General features: G+C 60.6%; 1 protein-coding gene across 1 annotated transcript; it reads right to left on the reverse strand.

Annotated features, from left to right (window-relative positions):
* Positions 1-1,653: 1,653 nt before the first annotated feature.
* On the reverse strand, positions 1,654-11,749 carry MFSD2A (MFSD2 lysolipid transporter A, lysophospholipid). The gene is made up of 14 exons (XM_051638180.1): positions 11,668-11,749; positions 11,388-11,510; positions 10,662-10,786; positions 7,235-7,358; positions 7,032-7,110; positions 6,281-6,453; positions 6,074-6,164; positions 5,124-5,245; positions 4,750-4,833; positions 3,798-3,881; positions 3,416-3,528; positions 3,071-3,214; positions 2,660-2,836; positions 1,654-2,322 (listed from the first exon to the last, which is right to left on the reverse strand). Exons 1-14 carry the CDS (start codon positions 11,743-11,745, stop codon positions 2,262-2,264), a joined length of 1,578 nt encoding a protein of 525 aa, XP_051494140.1. The 5' UTR covers positions 11,746-11,749; the 3' UTR covers positions 1,654-2,261.
* Between the last annotated feature and the right edge of the window lie 6,038 nt (positions 11,750-17,787).

Below are 17,787 nucleotides of genomic sequence, written 5' to 3' on the forward strand. Positions count from 1 at the left end.
TTCCCCTGCCAGAGCAGCTTTCTTCATGCTTGAGTTGCAATCCCTCTGTAATCACAACTGAAGCAAGACTTGGTCTCTGCCTCAAGGCTCGAGTTTTGCCCAGGGTTCAGAGCCATCAACTCCAATGGTCACTTTTCTTCCTCCCTCTATTTTCTTAAAAGCCCCAAACAGAAGAGGTGTGCTCAGCTTGGAATGTCTGGGCCCTGGTTCAAGCTTTTATAGTCTTGAGCTGGCTGCAAAAAAAAAACCTGAACAGAGACTTCTCATGAACCCTGCAGAGCCAAAAAACAGAGGAGGCAAAGAATATAAATGTCCCTGATTGCTGTTGAAACTCTTTTTCAAAAGAAAAGCTAGCAGCAATCTATCAAATCCTGGGAGGCAGCAGCACTGCTCACCCCCCCAGAGGCAGCCAGGTCACAGCCATGGGCAGGACTGACTCCCTGCAAACCCAGCCAGGAGCAGGGCAGGGGTCACACTTGCAAAATCTTGAGCTCTGTGCTTGGCTGGAGCTCTTCCCTTCTCCTCCTCTCTCAGAGGGTGCACATGGCCCCTACCTGCCCTGCCACAGGGGCTTCAGAGGGCTCTGGCCTGCCCTTGTTCCTCCACAGCAAAGCTCCAGCCCTGGGGGAGCAGGGGGCAGCCAGGCTGAGGCTGACCCTGCCTCTTGCCCTCTGCCCAGCACAAAAACCAGCTCCCAGCCTCCTTGCATCAACTCTTTTGCTTCTTTCCATCACCCTCACCATGGCAGCAGAGTGGGGCCCAGTTGAGCATTCCCAGCTAAGGTCTAATCCCTTTGGCTATTTTTAAAACCCCATCCTCACTGCAGTCCTTTGTACCCAAACATGGAACAAAGGCTGAACCATCCTCCCCTGGGCAGAAAGGCTGCTCTTGACTCGGGCACTGACCCCACGCATTTCTTAGTGTGACAAATGTATTTAACAAAAGGCAACAGCCCTGTCCCTGAGCACAGTGGCCATGGGGACAGAGCAGCAGAGGTGACATTGTCCTCTCATGCTGGGCATTTGCCCCAGCTCCATTTGCTGGCTGCTTCATCTGTGGTGCAGCCTCCCTGTGCTTCCTCCAGCCTTCTTTTCCCCTCTGCACTGCACTTGCTGCTGCTGCTGCAGGTGCTCCTCCTGGGTGGGGTGGCCAGAGCTCTCCCTGTTGCTGCTGCAGGGAGGGGAATGCACAAGGAAGGAATAAATTCCCCCCCCCCCCCCTTGCAGAGCCCTCTGCCCTGGGAGAAAGCCTCGAGTGTCGCCCCCAGCCCACATTCCCTTCCACTCCCCTGCTCTGCGTTCCCATTCCGTCCACTCCCCAGCTGCCTCTCCTGTTCCCAGCCCCACATTCACCATCTCCTCAGCCAGCACTTTGATTTCATTCCTCCCTCCACCCCCGTTCTCTCTTGAAAGGGAGAAAATAATAGAGCCTTTGTTGGGCGGCTGCAGCACCGGCTCTGAGCAAGGAGCCATCCAGGGGTAAGGGGCTGCTGGGCACAGCTTCCTGCCTGGATTATGACATTCCTGTGCCTTCAGCTCTAAGGAAGTCAATCCTGCACCCTGTGGTGTGTGAGGGGACCCTGGGCTTGCTGCCATCCAACCAGAAAAGCAGCCAAACAACAAAAACCACCCAAAAATCCTCCACACCCACTGCTGCCTTCCCCCGCTTTTATGGAAATTCATATTAATAGATTCTCGAGTTTGGTTTCTGTACAGATAAATACAAATAGGAAATAGCTTCATATTTACATCATTAAGTTAATTAGGCTCTATATAAAAAAAAAAGAACAGGAACAGCTTTCCAAATTAGTGTAGTATGTACAGGCAGCAGAGGTGAGCTCACGTCCTTGGCGCGGTCACATTGACAGTGTAATGTACACTAACCATTACCCCCAGCCCCACAGGGGGTCGGGCAGTGGGCACCAGAGTGTGAGGAGCAGAAACAGATCCTTCTCCAGGCTTTTCTGCTCTTCCAGGATCCAGCAGGGAACAGTGCTTGCTTCTGGTGAGGCACACACACGAGTGCCACGGGTCAGTCTGTGTAATGTACACTACGGGTGCTCTGTGGATCCCGTGGGAGGCACAAGACCGGCACAGATCTGGTGCTGGAGGTGGTGGGAGGCTCAGCGTGGCTCCTCCAGGTGCTCCTCTCTGGTGCACACCTACAGTGGTACCACAGGCTGGTCCAGCCTTGGAGGTGTCGTCCCAAAAGTCTGAGTCCTTGGGGAACCCCAGGTGTGAGCAGAGGGACCCAGCCCAGGGTCACACGATACTGGCCAGTTCTGTGCTGTCTGAATCCGAGCTGCTGCTGTTGCTCTCTCCCCTGGGGGAAAAGGGTTGGGGAGAAGGTGTGGAGTGAGCCATGGAGCAAGCCCTGCCTCCCAGCAGATCCTCTTCTTGGAGCCCAGGAGCCTCCAAAGAGCTCAAGAGGGATGACACCACCTTGCACAGTCCCCAGACAAGCTTTGTTTAGCAACTGGGGCGGGTTCTCTGCTGATCCCAAACACTTCACGCCACCTCTTCCCATGTCAGGATTGGGAAAAACAAGTCAGCCCTTCCCTCACCCCACCACCCACGGGTTCTGGAGGATTTCTGGACAAGTCACAGTGTGTCCCAACCCTCTGGGCCCACACACCTCCACAGCACGTGCTGACACTCACCTTAAGTCCTGCAGGGCTTTCTTGTTTTTCCTCCGCTTCTCCTCATCGATGGGGTACAGCTTGAAGAGGAGCAGGCCCAGCAGGATCAGGCCCACGGGCACAGCTGACACCAGCATCTTCAGAGTGATGTTCACCTCATTGGGCTGGGAGCAGCCTCGGGTCTGGTAGCCTGCAAAGCTGTGGACAGAAAGGGACCTTCAGGCCAAGGAAACAGAGTTTGCAGGAGACAAACCTGTCCCTGCATAGAGGTTTGTGGAACCAGAGCTGGATTTAGACACATCCCCCCCCCCCCACCTCACTTCCAGAACCTTGGGAAGCAGAGATGCCTGGATGTGGAGGCACCAGCCTGGATGTGGAGGCACCAGCCTGGCCTCTCTCCCTCCCCCTCAGTTCCCACAGAAAAAAACTCACTCTAAGCTGAGTGTGGAGATGCCCAGTGAGACCCCAGAGGTGAACTTGGTGAAGAAAACATAGAAGGAGAAGAAGATGGCTTCATGGCCATGGGAGTCAGGGTGCTGCAGCTTGAAGTCATCTATGACATCTGGGAGCATGGACCTGTGTGGAGAGCAGAGCTGTGAACACCAGGACAGAGCCATCAAAGCACCTCCTCTCCCTGCTGAGTGGGTTTCCCTCTACTTGGGCTGTAAACGTTACAAAAAGGCTTCCCTGGAGTTTCTCACCACCCCAACAAGGCCTGGAAGCACCTTGCCCAGCTCTGGGGGTGCAGCACTGAGGGCACGAGGACCTGGCACTCACCAGGGCAGGAGGAAGGCAGCGGCCACACTGATCCCAGCTGCAACGGCCACGATGTAGGTGACGATGAGGTTACTGTCCAGGACAGCCACCATGATGAGGAAGGGGATGGCAGACTGGAGAGGGGACAGAAAGCAGGGTGTGTCAGCAGTGCCTGGCCCTGGCCTCTCCCCTCCATGCCAGCCCTCCTCCCAGAGCCCCGTGGTGGCCACCTCTGCTGGCCTTGGCCACATCCGTGGCAGCACAAACAGCAGGAGGAGGGACAAGCAGCAAATCATCATTAGCAGCAGCTCCTGCCCAGCTCCAGACCCTCTCGGGGGGACACAGCTCTGGTCACCCCAGGTGGGAAACACCTTCCTCCCTGCACCTCGAGGGACCCGCTCACCGAGATGCCCACGTAGACAGCTGTCTTCTTCCCAAAGCGGGTGAGGAACCACTGCCAGAGGGGGATGGTCAAGGTGGCCGAGAGCTACAGCAGGAGAAGAGGGTCATGGTGTCATTTGCTGGCCAGGCTCTTCTGGGGGAGAAGCTCTTCTCTGGGGGAGCAGCTCCCCCATCACATTTCCACAGGCTGTCAGGGCTGGCCCACAGCCACGTTGCCTCCTCCCACCCTCATCCCATCCCTGCCTGCCAGGAAGGAGTGCTCACAACTGGGGCAGGCACCTGGAGTCACTTCCTCCTCTAGAACCCAGCACCCTGGCACCCAGCACCCTCCTCCTGGGGGCACCCATCAGGTCCCAACACACCAGACGGGGCAGGACCGAATCAGTCCTGGGTGCTGGGGCAGGACTTGATCTTGTCAGCCCTGCCTGCACACAGGGTGGCCTCGAGCCAGGCTCTGTGGGGACCTTGGCACCTTGGACCTCCCCACCCCATCGAGCAGGGAGGGTGGGAAGGGTTCCCAGGGGTGAGGCAAACTGGAAAGGGCTCTCAAGGAGTTGTTTTGCTCCATCTTCCTGGCAGTAAACACGGAGATCCTTTTCTCAAGGCAGTGAGGGAGGGGGGAGATAAGTGGCAGGATTTGGACAAAAGGCCCCCACTGCTCCTGGTGTCCTTCATCTCTGGCTGTTCCTTCACACAGGAACAAAGGCCTCCCTGTTCTGCCAACTCGCCCAGCCTTTGCAGGACATTTGGCAGTTCCTTCTCCCTTCTCTTCTCCTGGGGGACCTTCGGTCACTGTCCCCACAGTGAACCATTGAAGCCCCACAGCCTCCCTCCCCTCAGCCCACAGAGCACCCATCCCACACCAGCTCCTGGGGAGGACCTGGGGGGATCCCACAGCGTGTGTCCCACCACAGTCCCATCCCTGAGGGCCTCCAGGAAGGGGCTGTACATACCATGATGGCCAGGAGGATGTTCTGGAACTCATTGCGGAAGCCCAGGGTGTAGGTGCAGAAAAGGGCAAAGTTGCCCTCCAGCAGCTGTGGAGGAGGCAGACAGTGGTTTAGGGAGGACAGGCACATGCTCCTCCTCACAAGGTTGTGCCCAAAGCACGAGGGGATGAAAGCAGCCATTCACCAACCCATCCCAGAGCACCAGGCCACATCCTTCCTCTCTGCCTGGGGCAGCTCCAGCTCATTGAGCTGCCACCTCACATGCTCCCAGTCCTCCAGGGTCCTGTTTGGGCCCCACACTGCTCATCCCCAGCCACCCCCAAGCCCTGCTGCTGCCTTCCCCTCTCCCCCAACCCTCCAAGCCCAGCTGAGCTCACCATGAAGGCCAGAGAAGTGAAGAGGAAGCCAGCAATGAGCTTGATGTAGGCACTGTGGTTCATCACCAGCTTCAGCCCCTGGAAGAAGGAGACAGGCTCGTCCGACTGGAGCTCAGAGGCCTCTGGGGAGCAGAGCAAATCAGCCCATCGTTAGACCTGCTGGAACAGCACCCTTGGGTGCAAGGGGTCAGCAGTGCCTCACGCTTGCTGCTGAGCTCCCTGCACAAGCCCCTGCCCACCATCATGCTCCGAGGGAGTCCGGGTGATGCCTGCAGGGACCTCCCTGCCTTCCCTCAGCCCCCCGGAGGGGAGAGGATGGCCCAGCTGATTTGCCTGGGATAAGCAGAACTGGTTGCAAAGCAGAAGATGGGAAGGACAGAAGCTTCTGGACTTTGGATATCACCTCACCCTGGGATGCCCCAGTTGGCACTAGCAACCTTTGCCAGCCAAAACTGCAAGATAATGTTTATCTGTGGCAGTGCAGAGCAGAGAACCAAGTCCTCCAGGGCTTAAGAGTCCTCAGGGCTGTGCTGTAACATAACCTGGAGATGCTCTGTCCTCCTGCCCATAGTGCTGCCCTTCTGAAGCACCCTCCCCATGCCCAGACCTCAGCTCTACCCACCCCTATCCTCCAGTGCCTGACCCACCAACGAAGGGCCAAGAGCTCAGCAGGGCTCCTGGGATGCCCCTGGCAGAAGCCACAGCACTTCCACAAGTGGAACAGGTTGCTGGCCCAGGTTGCCCAGGGAAGCTGTGGCTGCCCCATCCCTGGCAGTGTTGAAGGGCAGGTTGGATGGGGCTTGGAGCAACCTGGGCTGGTGGGAGGTGTCCCTGCCCATGCAGGGGGGTTGGGACTGGATGATCTCGAAGGTCCCTTCCAACCCAAACAATTCCATGATATGATTCTATGATATGAAGTCCAGAGTGTTCCAGCATGTCTCAGGCCTCACCTCTCTTCTCCCGCACGCCCACCGACAGGATCACAGCACAGAGGATGTAGAGCCCCCCAATGACCCCCGCCGCGATCATGTAGGCGTTTCTCTGTGCAAGAGAGGGGAGCAGTGAGGGGCAGGGCTGGTCCCGGGAGCCAACCCAGTCCAAAAAGGCAAGGAGAGCATGGCAGGGGCTGCCAGCAGGTCCTGTCCCCCCCAGCCTACCGTGTCGGTGAGCGAGCCAGTGTCACGGGTCATGTTCAGCTCCTCCATGGCCACCGAGGAGTTGGTCTTGCCGATGAAGGGGGGGCTCTCAATGCAGGGAGGAACCACCTTGCCCACAATCTGGCCCTGGATGGCAGTGCCCAGCACGGTGCCCAGCACTTCCACTGTCATACCTGGAGGGAGAGGCCAGCGGGACTGAGCACAGCCCTTGGGCACCCAGGGTGTGAGTGAAAAAACACAGCAGAGCCTCCCCAGCTGCCAGTCACTGCCCTTCACCAGCAGGGAAGGAGCTGCTCTGCTCTCCTACAGCTCCCTCCAGACCATCAGGTGATCAAGCCTGTGCTACACAGGGGAGGAGAGTGTCTGCTGGGGAAACTGAGGCAGGGAGAGAGGCCAAGACTTGGTCATACTGCTCCCACTGCTGTATGGCAGAGCGGAAGGAAAGACCTGAGAGCTCAGATTCCCCATCATCTGCTCCAGACACTTGGCCATAAGAGGGACCACCTCCCCATCAGCCCACTGGACTGCACAAGAATGTCTGCTGGGGGAGCTGGGGAAGAAAAACGGGAAGAGCTCAACCAGCTGCAACTCAGCCCCTGAACAATGTTCATCACACACATGGGCTGTGATCAAATGAGCCCTTCCGGGAAGACATCTGGAGAGGATCATGCTCCAGTGAGAGCTGCAGCAGAGGAGCTGAGCAGCAGCTGCTCCTGGCTGTGGCAGGAGGGGAAGGGAAGGAAGGACTCACGGTAGGCGGTGGCCGAGTCCCGCTCGCTCTGCTCCCTGCTGATGAACATGGTCAGCGCCGAGTAGGGCACGTGGAAGCACTGCAATGGCACCAGAGGCATCCCTCAAGGATGGGAACCTGCCCCTCTGGGCAGCTCAGCAAGGTGAGGGCAGGGATTGGTCCTCTCCAGCCCCCAGCCCTGCTGTGTGCAGAGCCCAACTCACCGTCACGAGGGTCTGGAAGATGCAGTAGAAGACAAGGTACCACATCACTTGGCCGCTGGAGATGTCGGGGACAAACCAGATGAGGAAGTAGGAGATGACAGCAAATGGGGTGGAGAACATGATCCTTTGGGAAGAAGATACAGTGTTAACCCTCTAGGCACGCAGAGCCTGGGAAACCTCTCCAGCCCAGCTCTCCCTGCTGCCACACATCCAGTGGGATTAAGGCACCTGATTTTGGGGGGCTCCTGAGCTGCCCCGGGTGGCCCACCCTGCTCCACCACTTGGTGGTTGCCACAGAGATGACTCAGACCAGGATGAGGGAGCAGCTCAGATCTCACAGGGCAGGAAGGGGAAGTGCTGACTCAGACTTCCAGGGAAAAGCTTTACTTGCAAAAACAAACATTTCCACTTCCCTGGAAGTGTTTGATCTGCTCCTGCCTTCAGCTTCCACCCCTGCTCCAGCCTCTGCTCCAGCCAGCACGGCTGCACGTTCAGCAGGATGAAATCAGCTCCCTCATCCCATCTGGGGGGGGCAGCCAGGCAGCACAGCCCCTGCCCCCCCGGACAAAAGCCTCTCACCAGCTTGGCTTTGCTGCCAGCCCCCTGAGCCCAGCTCCTGGGGTCACCTCTGTTCTGCTGATGGGGCAAAACCACCCGCCAGCAACAGGCTGGCTCCTTCTTCCACCCCTGCCCAGCCTCCCACAGCTGCAGGCACGAGGACAAGGGATGCAAAGCAGAGCAGAGGGTTGGGGGGTTGCTCAAGCACCGGGCCTTGGCAGCAGCCCCAGCAGGACCAGCCAGTGAGGGCAATGGCAGCGGGAAGCCACCCAGAGCACTGCTCACCCAGCTCAGCTCCCAACCCTTGTCCTGCTGCAGCCCAGGCAGGGAGCAGCTCTTGCCTTGCACCAGCACCCCAAGGACACCACAAGCACCTGGGTCCCCCTCAGCACTTGGAGAAGCACAGGAGGAGTTTCTCCTCCTGGAGGGATGCAACTGGGGTGTTGAGGCTGCACCCACACCTGCAGAAGAGACCCACTATTATTGCTGGGGGGTGGGAGAAGGGATCTGCAACCACCCCGTGCTCCACAAGCTGTTGGACAGTCCTGGGCTGAAGCCAGGAGAGCTTGGACACAGGACAGAGCCAGGACTGGCCCCGGGCTGCCAGGGCACAGCAAAATCTTTCCATCCAGGCTGACGTACAGGACGCAGGGTTTAAATGTAAAGCTGCCGGAAGGGGAAGAAACGAGAAACCAGATCTCCATGGATGGTGAGCAGGCTCTGCACAGCACCCAACACATGCACATTTTTCGGCAGGCACGTCAGCCGGGCGGGGGGAGGAGAGGGGTGAGCAGCTCCAGCCACTCCTCTCCAGCTCTCTTATCACCCCGGAACCCGAGCCAGGGGAAATTTTTGAAATGAGTCACCGCTGCGTGAGCACGGGCGGGAACCACGTCACCCGCGCAGGCTGGAGGTGCCAGTTCCCTGTGGGGCCCTCGCCAAGCACCGCTGGGACCAGGGTTGACTGGCAGCTTCTGCAACGGCAGAGGAGTTTGACTTGGAGTTACCCCTGACCGAGGCTGAGGTGATTAAGAGGCTCGGAGGAGGCTGCCGTGACGTGTTCGCCCGCTTATTGGCCCCGGCTCGATGGTGTGTTCCTTTGTGCCTCCTCACACACCCCTCCCCAGCCCCGCGGTTTAACCGTTTAGCAAACGGCTGCTGCCCCGGAGAAGGACGGAAGGTCAAAGCTGAGGCTCTTTCCAGTCATTGACACATCCAGGAAAAGTTTGGTCTCCGGGAAGTCCTGGGAGGGGGGGGGGGGGTCAAGGAGCTGAGGACATGGCTCAGGGCTGGGGACGGAGCTGGGTCCCCGAGGCCAAGGAAGAGGGAAGAAGGCAGCAGATGGGCTGCTGGGATGAAATGGGCCAAAAAGCGTTTCAAAAAGAAGGAAATGAAAGGGAGAGAGATGATGGTCTCCTTTGCCTTCCGAGGGACTGGAGCAGCCCCAAGCTTTGAGCTGGAGCCGCCACAGCTGGGGTTCAGCCCCACAGACCAGACCCTTCCGAAACTTTGGGCAATAAACCCTCGACCACAGGATCACCTCACAGGGTTGGAGGAACTGGGTCAGGCAGCAGCCTCTGAGACCACCCCACAGCTTCCTGGGGTTTACACACAGGAGAAACCAAGGCAGCAGCAAGCAGCCCTGCAGCCCCACCATGGCCCAGGAACCCCAGGTTTGGGAGGCTTCAAGCTCAGCTCAAGTCCATCCAAATTGGCCTCAGCAAGTTGCCCTTGAGCCATGTACAACAGGAACAAGCTCCTCGCAGCCAGCTGCCCTGGCGCTGCTGAGGGGCCCAGCACAAGTTGAAAGCTCCGGCTAATTTTAACAAAGCAGGAGCCGTTGGGAGGAATGCGGCAGCTCCATCCCCACCCCCTGCCTCCAGGACGGGAGATTACAGGGAGCAGAGCAGCCAGCCCAGCTCCCGTGGCTCTCCCTGCCCGCACACCCCAGTGCGGGCAGCTCCTTTTCTAATCTCCAGACCCCAGACCCCACCACACGTGCGGCTGCAGAGGAGCTATTTCAGGCCACGAGCAGAGCCTGGCTTCAACAGCAGCCAACTGCTGCTGCCCAGAGCTATTCCAGGGAAGTCCGGAAGCAGAGGGTATAATCTGTGTGGGGGGAGAGAACTGTTTCCCTCTAATTCCCCACCCCCCCCCTCCCGATGCTGCATTGTGTTCCAGCCTCTCCGAAGGTGGGTTATTTTAGCAGAGGGCACACCACCCCACCCACACTTTGGCATTAGCAGCCTCCAATACTCCGTGTCCCACACGGAGGCAGGTGTTCACAGATGTCCTAAATCTACCCTGGGTGCAGGCACGAGTCCTTTGGGGGTTGGCCAGCCCTGTCCCATCTGCTCGGACTCCCTTCGGCACCCTGAGGGCAGCAGAAGCACCCACGTGCAGGCTCCCAGATCCATGACAGCTCTTTTCCTGCCAGAGGAGCACCCTCGTGACTGTCAGCCGGCACCCCACCACCCTACACACCCCTGTCCCTCCTCCCCGTGGGGACAACGCCACCTGCTCTGTTTGCTGGCAACGTGGCCCTGCCACCAGCCAGTGCTCTGCAACCACTGTGTGAACAAAGTCCATCACAGGAGCGTGGCACTGGGGCAGGTGCAGTGACACCCAGGACAGCCAGGCACAGTTCACATGGGGATGACTCGGGACCGGTCAAAGTAACAAGGACAGACTTGGAGCCCCAGCTCTCAGCAGCATTTTGGGCTTTTTGGGGCACTTGGCATCTCAGCTGGGTGAGACAGGGCATCAGCACGTCCTGCCCTGCACACCTCATGCCAAGGGACACCTGAAGCTGACTGGAAGGTCTGTGACACATCAGGCAGGGATGTGAGGTGCTACAGGCAGCTCTTACCAGGGCATCAGGCGGCCAAAGCGGGTCCATGATGTTTTGCTGATGAAGAAGCCCACCATGGGGTCTGTGATGGCATCCCAGGCTCGCCCCACAAACAGGATGATGGAGGCATAGAAAGGGTCCAGCTGTCAGGAAAAGATCTTGTGTCAGGACACACAAACCCCTGTGGCCCCAGCTGCCCTTCCTGAGCTCCTCAGGACCTTCCCAACTGTACTGGGACCCCCGCTGGAGCAGGGGATGGATCCCTCAGCCTCTCCCCTTCGCTCAGTGAGATCTCAGACACGGTGACCCGGTCCCCCTCAGCACTGCCCCACCACCCTCTTCCCACCCCAGATCTCCCCAAAACCCACCCCACGGCCGGCAGGAGGCTGCCTCACGGGCAATTCTCCCTCCCCAGCTCACACCGACCTGGAACGCTGCGGGCGCGTGGGACGGATCCCGTGTCCCGCAGGACGGACGGACAGACGGACACCACGAGCCCGTTGATCGCCCGAGGCACGGAGCGACCGCACAGCTCCGCGCCGGGACCGGCCCGGGGAAAAACCCGCAGCCCTCGGACAGCCAGCCACGCGGGAGAGGTCTCGGCACACACCCACAGCGGGGCCGGGCCACCGGCAAGCCCCGGGTGCCGGGAAAAGCGGCACCGGGCACCCCCGCAGCGGGGGCTCCGGCACCCCCAGACCTCAGTCCCGCTGCCGATGCTCCCCCACCGGGTCCCGGCCGTACCTGAGCCACGTCCAGGAGGTAGATCTGGAGAAAGAAGCCGAGCGCGCAGCCCGTGATCTGGTAGGGAGCTCCCCCGACGGCGTAGCACAGCTTGCTGCACACCGACAGCCGCTCCCGGCCCTCCTGCAACCGGCACCGGCATCAGCGCGGCCGGGCAGCACCCCCGGCCCGCCCTGACCCCCCTCTAGCCCAGAGCTCACCCTGAGGCGAGGCTGGTGCCAGCAGCCCCCGGCCCACCCCGAGCCCCCCGTCCCGGCCCGCAGCCCAGCCCGGAGCTCACCCTGCGGCGGGGCTGGCGGCAGGAGGGCGGCAGGAGCCCCCCGGGCCGGGCCCGCTCCGCGCCGCCGCCCCCGGCCATGCCGTGCCAGATGAATGGGGCTGCGGTGCCGCCCGCACGGGCCTTGTAGAGGCAGAGCCCGCCCCGGGAGGGGCCGCACCCGCCCCGCTCCCGCCCCCGTTCCGCCTCCCTGGGAGCAGCCACCCCCTCCTCTTGCCCCGGCCCTTCCTCCAGCCCCCAGCCCCGTCCCGCCGGCCGCCCCCTCCGGTTCTACTCTTCCTCCACTTCTCATCCCTCCATCCCCAGCCTTCGTCCCTTTATCATCATTATCCTCTCATTTCCCGTTCCCTCCATTCCCTCAACCCTCCACCCCATCCATCATCCCCCCACTCCATCCTTCCATTCCCTCCATGCCTCCCTCCCCAACCCCTCATCCTCCAAACCTTCATCCCTCGTCCCCATCTCACAACTCCCCCTTCATCCCCATCCCTCACCCCCCTCCCAATCCATCTCTTCCCTCCATTCCCATCCCTCAGTTTCCCCATCTCTCACCATCCCACTCCATATCTTCTCTCCATCCCAGCCCTTCATCCCTTCCCTTTCTGCCCCCACCACAGTGACAGCCACCAACTCCACTCAGCTCAGGCCACCAGGCTTCAAAGATGGCCTTGAGATGTGCCACGAGATGGGGCTGCCTAGTAGGGCCAGCGTGGCACCCAGTGCCACTGTCTGGTTGCCACTGGACTTGGAGCTGCCCTTACATGGGGACAGGGACAGGCAGGGAGGATGAGCAGGGACCTGGGATGCAACAGAACCTGGGTGGGCACTGAGGACAAGTGATGCAGGTGTCCCCTGGCGTGGAGCAGTGGCACAGTGGTGGCAGTGGTGACACAGCAGTGGCACAGCAGCTCTGGACACTTCCCTGTTTCAGGAGCACTGGGCTGGTGTCACTGTTGACTCACGGTTTCCAGCCCCTTGCACGTTTGTGGTGGGTTCCCCTGGCACTGCCACACGTCACAGCCCCTGGGCCCTCTGGGAGGTCCCCCACCAGGGAGGAGGGCCCATGCCAGGCTTCAGGCTGTCCCAATTTGTTTGGTGACACTAAATACCTCGAAGCAAAGATGATGTGTGGGCAGTGCCACCCGCCCAGCCGGTTTGGCAACGACCTGCCTCGGGCTCCTCGCCCCTCTGGGTCCTGCTGGCTCTGGTGGCACCAGGCAGCCCCAGCAGACACCCTGCTGAGAGCTGGAAGCCCCCCGGGTGCCCCAGGAGAAAGGGGCATCATGTCAGAGATGGGCTTGTATGTCTGCTGGCACATTTGTGTAACAAGTTGGCCGGGCTCTGCCCTCCCTGAGCTTCAGAGCTTGGGAGACCGGGACAATCATCACGGCCCTGAAGTGAACAGCACAAACAGGTTAAGGGGTCTTGGCTCTGGGATTTCAGGGGTCTCGGGGTCTGCGCTGTGCTGGGTGGCCAAGAGGAGGCTGTGGCCTTGCTGCGTGGCTGTGGCTGGCTTACTGCTGGCTCCAGGGGCTGGTGCAGAGCAGAGGGCCCTGCTGGGGGTGACCACATCTCCAGGCAGCAGCAGTGTAGCCACTGGGGACATCCACACAAGATTGTGTCACTGCCTAAGCCCAAGCCTGGGCCACCCCCAAAGCACAGACTTGGGTACCCCAAAGTGCTCTGTCCCCCTGACGTGAGCAGGGATCTGCTGGGGAGGAATGTTTGGGGCAACATCATTCAGACTTGGTGCAGGCCCCTGCTCTGTGCCTCAGTTTCCCTCAGCACAGGGAAAGCCTCTTGTGCTGAAGCAGAGGGGACCCCCCCATAGTGGCACTTGCCAGCCCCCCGAAGAGAGGAAAGTCTTGTCCTCAGCTCCCTGTTGTGTTTGGCCCCGGCACTGTGGCTCTACTCCCTTTGTCTCAGGGGCTCCTCGGCTCCGGATGCTTTTGGCATTCCTGTCCTTGAGAAATTACCTCCCGGGCAAACAGTTTTAGGGGAACAATGAGCTGCCCTTTGTGCTGGAGATTGTGCAGAACAACCGCAGATAGGTGTAGCCCTGCCTTACATGTGAAGTAGGAGAAGTAGAAAGAGCAGGATTTGCCCGGATTAGGAGGATTTTCTCCCCCAAGTCTGGTATTGCACAATTTCCGTTGGGGGGATTTTAGACCTTCATCTCTAGCAGATGCTCTGGGGGATCTTCAGGGCAATAAATGAGCCACCAAGGGCTGATCCCAGTGAGGATGTTGGTGCAGCTGCTCCCACCAGGCTTGGGGTCCCCAGGGACCCACAGGTGGCTGTGGCTGGGCCACTCCCAGGGTCACCCTTGACTCTGGGGGTGACTCTTTAGGGGCTGGGACCCAAACACTGGCCCTGGGGACATGGTTCAGCCCCGGGGACAGAGGTGAGGACTGCTCCAGTGGATGATGGCTGTGCCATCCTGCCTGCCTGCCACCCACACCTCCCTGCTGTCATGGAGCAGGAACTGAGCAAGTGTGAGAGCACCCGAAACCAGACACCTCACCGGCCTGGGGAGCACAGCCCTGGGGGCAAGGGCAGTGAGTGGGTTCCAGAGCTGTTTGGGACTGTGTGCCAGTCTCAGCATGGTTCCTCAGCTTGGGGACAGCCCTTCCTGCACACCACAGAGCTTCCCCAGGGCTCCGGGCACCTCCTGGCTTTGGACAGGGTTTGCTGGGGGCAAAATGGGTGCAGGGGGGGATGAAGAGGTGGCAGAGCTGGAGTTGATGGTGTGTTTTTCTCCCACTTCTCTGGACTTCGCTGCCTGTTAAGGTCAGAGGGGGTGGCTGCACCCCCAGGGAGCCGGGGCTGGTGTGGCCCTGGGGCTGTGAGCACTGTCCCCTGCCCCGTACGGTCAGGCAGTATTTTGTGGTGCTCCTCTATCCCTCAGGGCCTTGGTTTCGCAAGGGCCCAACCAGCCCCTGTGGCTGCCAACAGCTTCATGGGGACAAAGGGGACACATTGCATGGCAACATGTGGCAGCCACCCTGTCCTGCCTGCACCTCTCCTGCGTGGGACCCTGGGGAGCGTGTCACAAGGCTGAGGGGGACCAGATAGGGCTGGGATCTCTTGGTATGGGGACTCACAGGCTGTCCCTGGGGACCTGGGACCCTGGCAGGGCTGGCAGGGTGGCTCAAAGGCTGCAGCTGCAGCAGGATGAGGACAGCGGGGGGCAGAAGCCAGGGTCGAGATGCCCCAGGGTCACCAGTCAAGGACACTCATCAGGCTCGGGGTGGCTGTCCACGGTGGGGAAGGGCTTCAAAGTCCAGCCCTGCTGTCAGCGAGGATCCAAAGGGCACGGGAGCCCCGGGAAGTGCCTGAAGCTGTGCCAGCAGCCGGGCGGGTCACGGCAGCTCCCGCGGAGCTGTGCCAAGGCTAGGGATGTGTGCTCAGTGCCAGAGCTTTGCCAGCACCCTGCAACTCGGGGAGTGTCCCTCGCTGTGCCCCCCAATCTCAGGCAGCTGGCACAAGCAGTTCCTGAGCCACTCACCCTGTTTGTGCAGCCGGTGTGGGCACTGGAGAGGCTCTCAGGTCCTGTTTGCCGAGTGCCTGGAGAGCCCCGGGATGAAAGGGCTGCACGGCCCCTCCAGCCCTTTCCAGAGGTGCTTTTTGCACCTTCAAAGCATCCAGAGCCCCCTTGAAGTTGGGACGAGTTCCTGCCTCACCCTGGGAAAAGCCGGAGAGGCCAGTGGGGAGGGGGAAGGAGACATGGCCAAGAGCTATGGGTTGTAGGAGCCTTTGCTCCTGTGCCCGGGGATGTGTTGGTGTTGGAGCAGGCAATCCCGGGCAGTGCCAGCTGTGTCCCCAGCTGTGACTCTCTGTCCCTGCTGTCCCCAACGGCTCTGGGGCAGGATGAGCCTCCGCAGCCCCTGCAGCAGCTCAGCTCTTGCCCTTAACAGCTAAGAAGGATGGGCCAATTTGTTTCCTAAAGAGAAAGTGGGGGCTTCCCCAGCCTTCCCAGGGAGGGCAAAGGGCTGGAGCAGCCCTGGGTCAGGAGGAGCCTGGCTGGGGACACACCAAGGACAAGCTCAGGGCTCCTAACCTGGCTGGGGATACCCCGGGGACATGCCCAGGATGGGGAGCACTGCAAACACTGAGATGGCAGCACAAAGGAAACATCAGCCCGGGCTCCCCAGAGCTGTGAGGGTCCCGGAGCTTCTGCCTCAGCGCCGGGGGAAGGGAGTGGGATTGAGATGCTCTGGATGAGCCAGGAGCAAACTGTAGAGCCCACAGGCTCGGTAGCCCTGGGGACAGCTGCCATCCCAGGATCTGCTGCCAGCCCTGCTCCTCTGCCCATCCCGTGCCCTCTTCCGGCTCGGCAACGGGGAAACTGAGGCACGGGGCTGAGCGCGGCGGGCAGCACCGTCCCCCTCGCCTCTCCTCTCCGCACGGCTGCTGAGCCGGGCCGGGAGTGCCCGGGGGGTGTCCCCGTTCCCGCAGCCCCACGGAGGATGATTCCTCACCGAGCCCCGGTCCTGTCTGAGTCCCAGCAGGTGGCGCCCGGTGCCCGCCGGTGGCGGCGGCCGGAGCCCGGGGCTGGGGGAACCGGGGGAACCGGGCGGCTGCGCTGGGCAGCGCTGGGATGTGCTGGTTCATGCGGGACTACACTGGGCTGCACTGGGTTTCCCTGGGCTGTGCTGTATTGTCCTGGGCTGTGCTTGTCCATGCGGGATCATGCTGGGCTGTGCTGGGAAGAGTCGGACTGGGCTGTACTGGTCTGGGTTGGACTGTACTGGTTCATGCAAGATTTAATTAAGACATTTTGTCCTATGAGAGTGGTGAGACCCTGGCCCAGGCTGCCCAGGGAAGCTGTGGCTGCCCCATCCCTGGCAGTGTTGAAGGGCAGGTTGGTTGGGGCTTGGAGCAACCTGGGCTGGTGGGAGGTGTCCCTGCCCATGCAGGGGGTTGGATCTAGACCATCTTCAAGGTCCCTTCCAAGCCAACCCAGACTGGGAGTGACTCTGTGCTGTGCTGGTTGCTGGGCTGGGGCAGATGGTTCCCCACAGGAATGACCTGGGGACCTGCCCAGGACCTGCCTCCAGCTCCCAGGTCCCCCGACTGGGGCAGATCCTGTGTCCCTGACCATGCTGGGTAGCAAACAGAGGGTTGTGGGGCTGCAGTGGGTGGGCACATGCTGCTGGGGGGGATTCTGCTCCTCCCCGGTGGACTCTGTAACAGCACATGTGAGTGTAATGATGCCACGGTCACTAGTGCACAGGGTGGAAGCCTCGTTGTGTTTTCACAACATTTATTGCACTTCCTAGAAGGACCTTGGCAGGGGAGAGATGTGACATCCTGCTGGGCTCACCCGGGTCCCTGAGGACCAAGCATGTCTCCCCAGATCCCCAGGTTGGATGTGCCAAGAGCCACATGGACAAAGTTGACTTTGGGCAGCAGCGATGGGGCCACGTGCTGGTGAGCTCGGGAGCCCGATGGGAAGTGGGGGGACAGCCAGGTAAGGGGGGTGGGTGGGAGAGGGCACCTGTGGGTGGTCTCTGCCAGCAGGTAATGCCTCCCTGTGACTTGTCCCCACTTCAATTTGTTGTCCTGTTGTGCTCAGCTGAATGTCCCCGGGCTGGTGGCACAACTGTGCTTGGTCTGGGTGTCCTCAGCCAACATTTTCGTTGCAGGAGACCCTCAAGGAGGGGTTTCCCCAAACCCTGACCTTTCTAGTGGGCTGAGGGTGGCACGGGGAGCTGGCGGGACACTTGGGATGGGGGCAGCGAGGGTCCCCCAGACCGGCTCACGGGGTGTCCACTGGTTCATAACCTCGTTAGCATCCCCGTCACCATCCCCGTTAGCAGGACGGAGAAACCCGGGGGGGTTGCAGTGGCACCCCTCATCCCGTGCCCCCCCGGGGGGCGGGGATTGTGGCAGGATCCCGCCCACTATGCAAATCACAGCCCAGCGATTGGCGGGCGGGCGGGGCTGGTTTCCGCAGAGCAGGGTATAAGAGCGGGGGGGAACAATGCACCGGCGGTCCCGGCTCGGTGGCTGGTGCTGCTGCCACCCGCGGCGCCGGGCGAGGTGGGCGCGTAAGGGGGTGGGGGCTTCCCTTTTGCCTCCATGAGGCTGGGGGTGCCCCTTTGCTGAGTGGGGCTTCAA

This window comes from Apus apus, chromosome 21 (genome assembly GCF_020740795.1).
Source record: "Apus apus isolate bApuApu2 chromosome 21, bApuApu2.pri.cur, whole genome shotgun sequence".
Lineage (NCBI taxonomy): Eukaryota > Metazoa > Chordata > Aves > Apodiformes > Apodidae > Apus > Apus apus.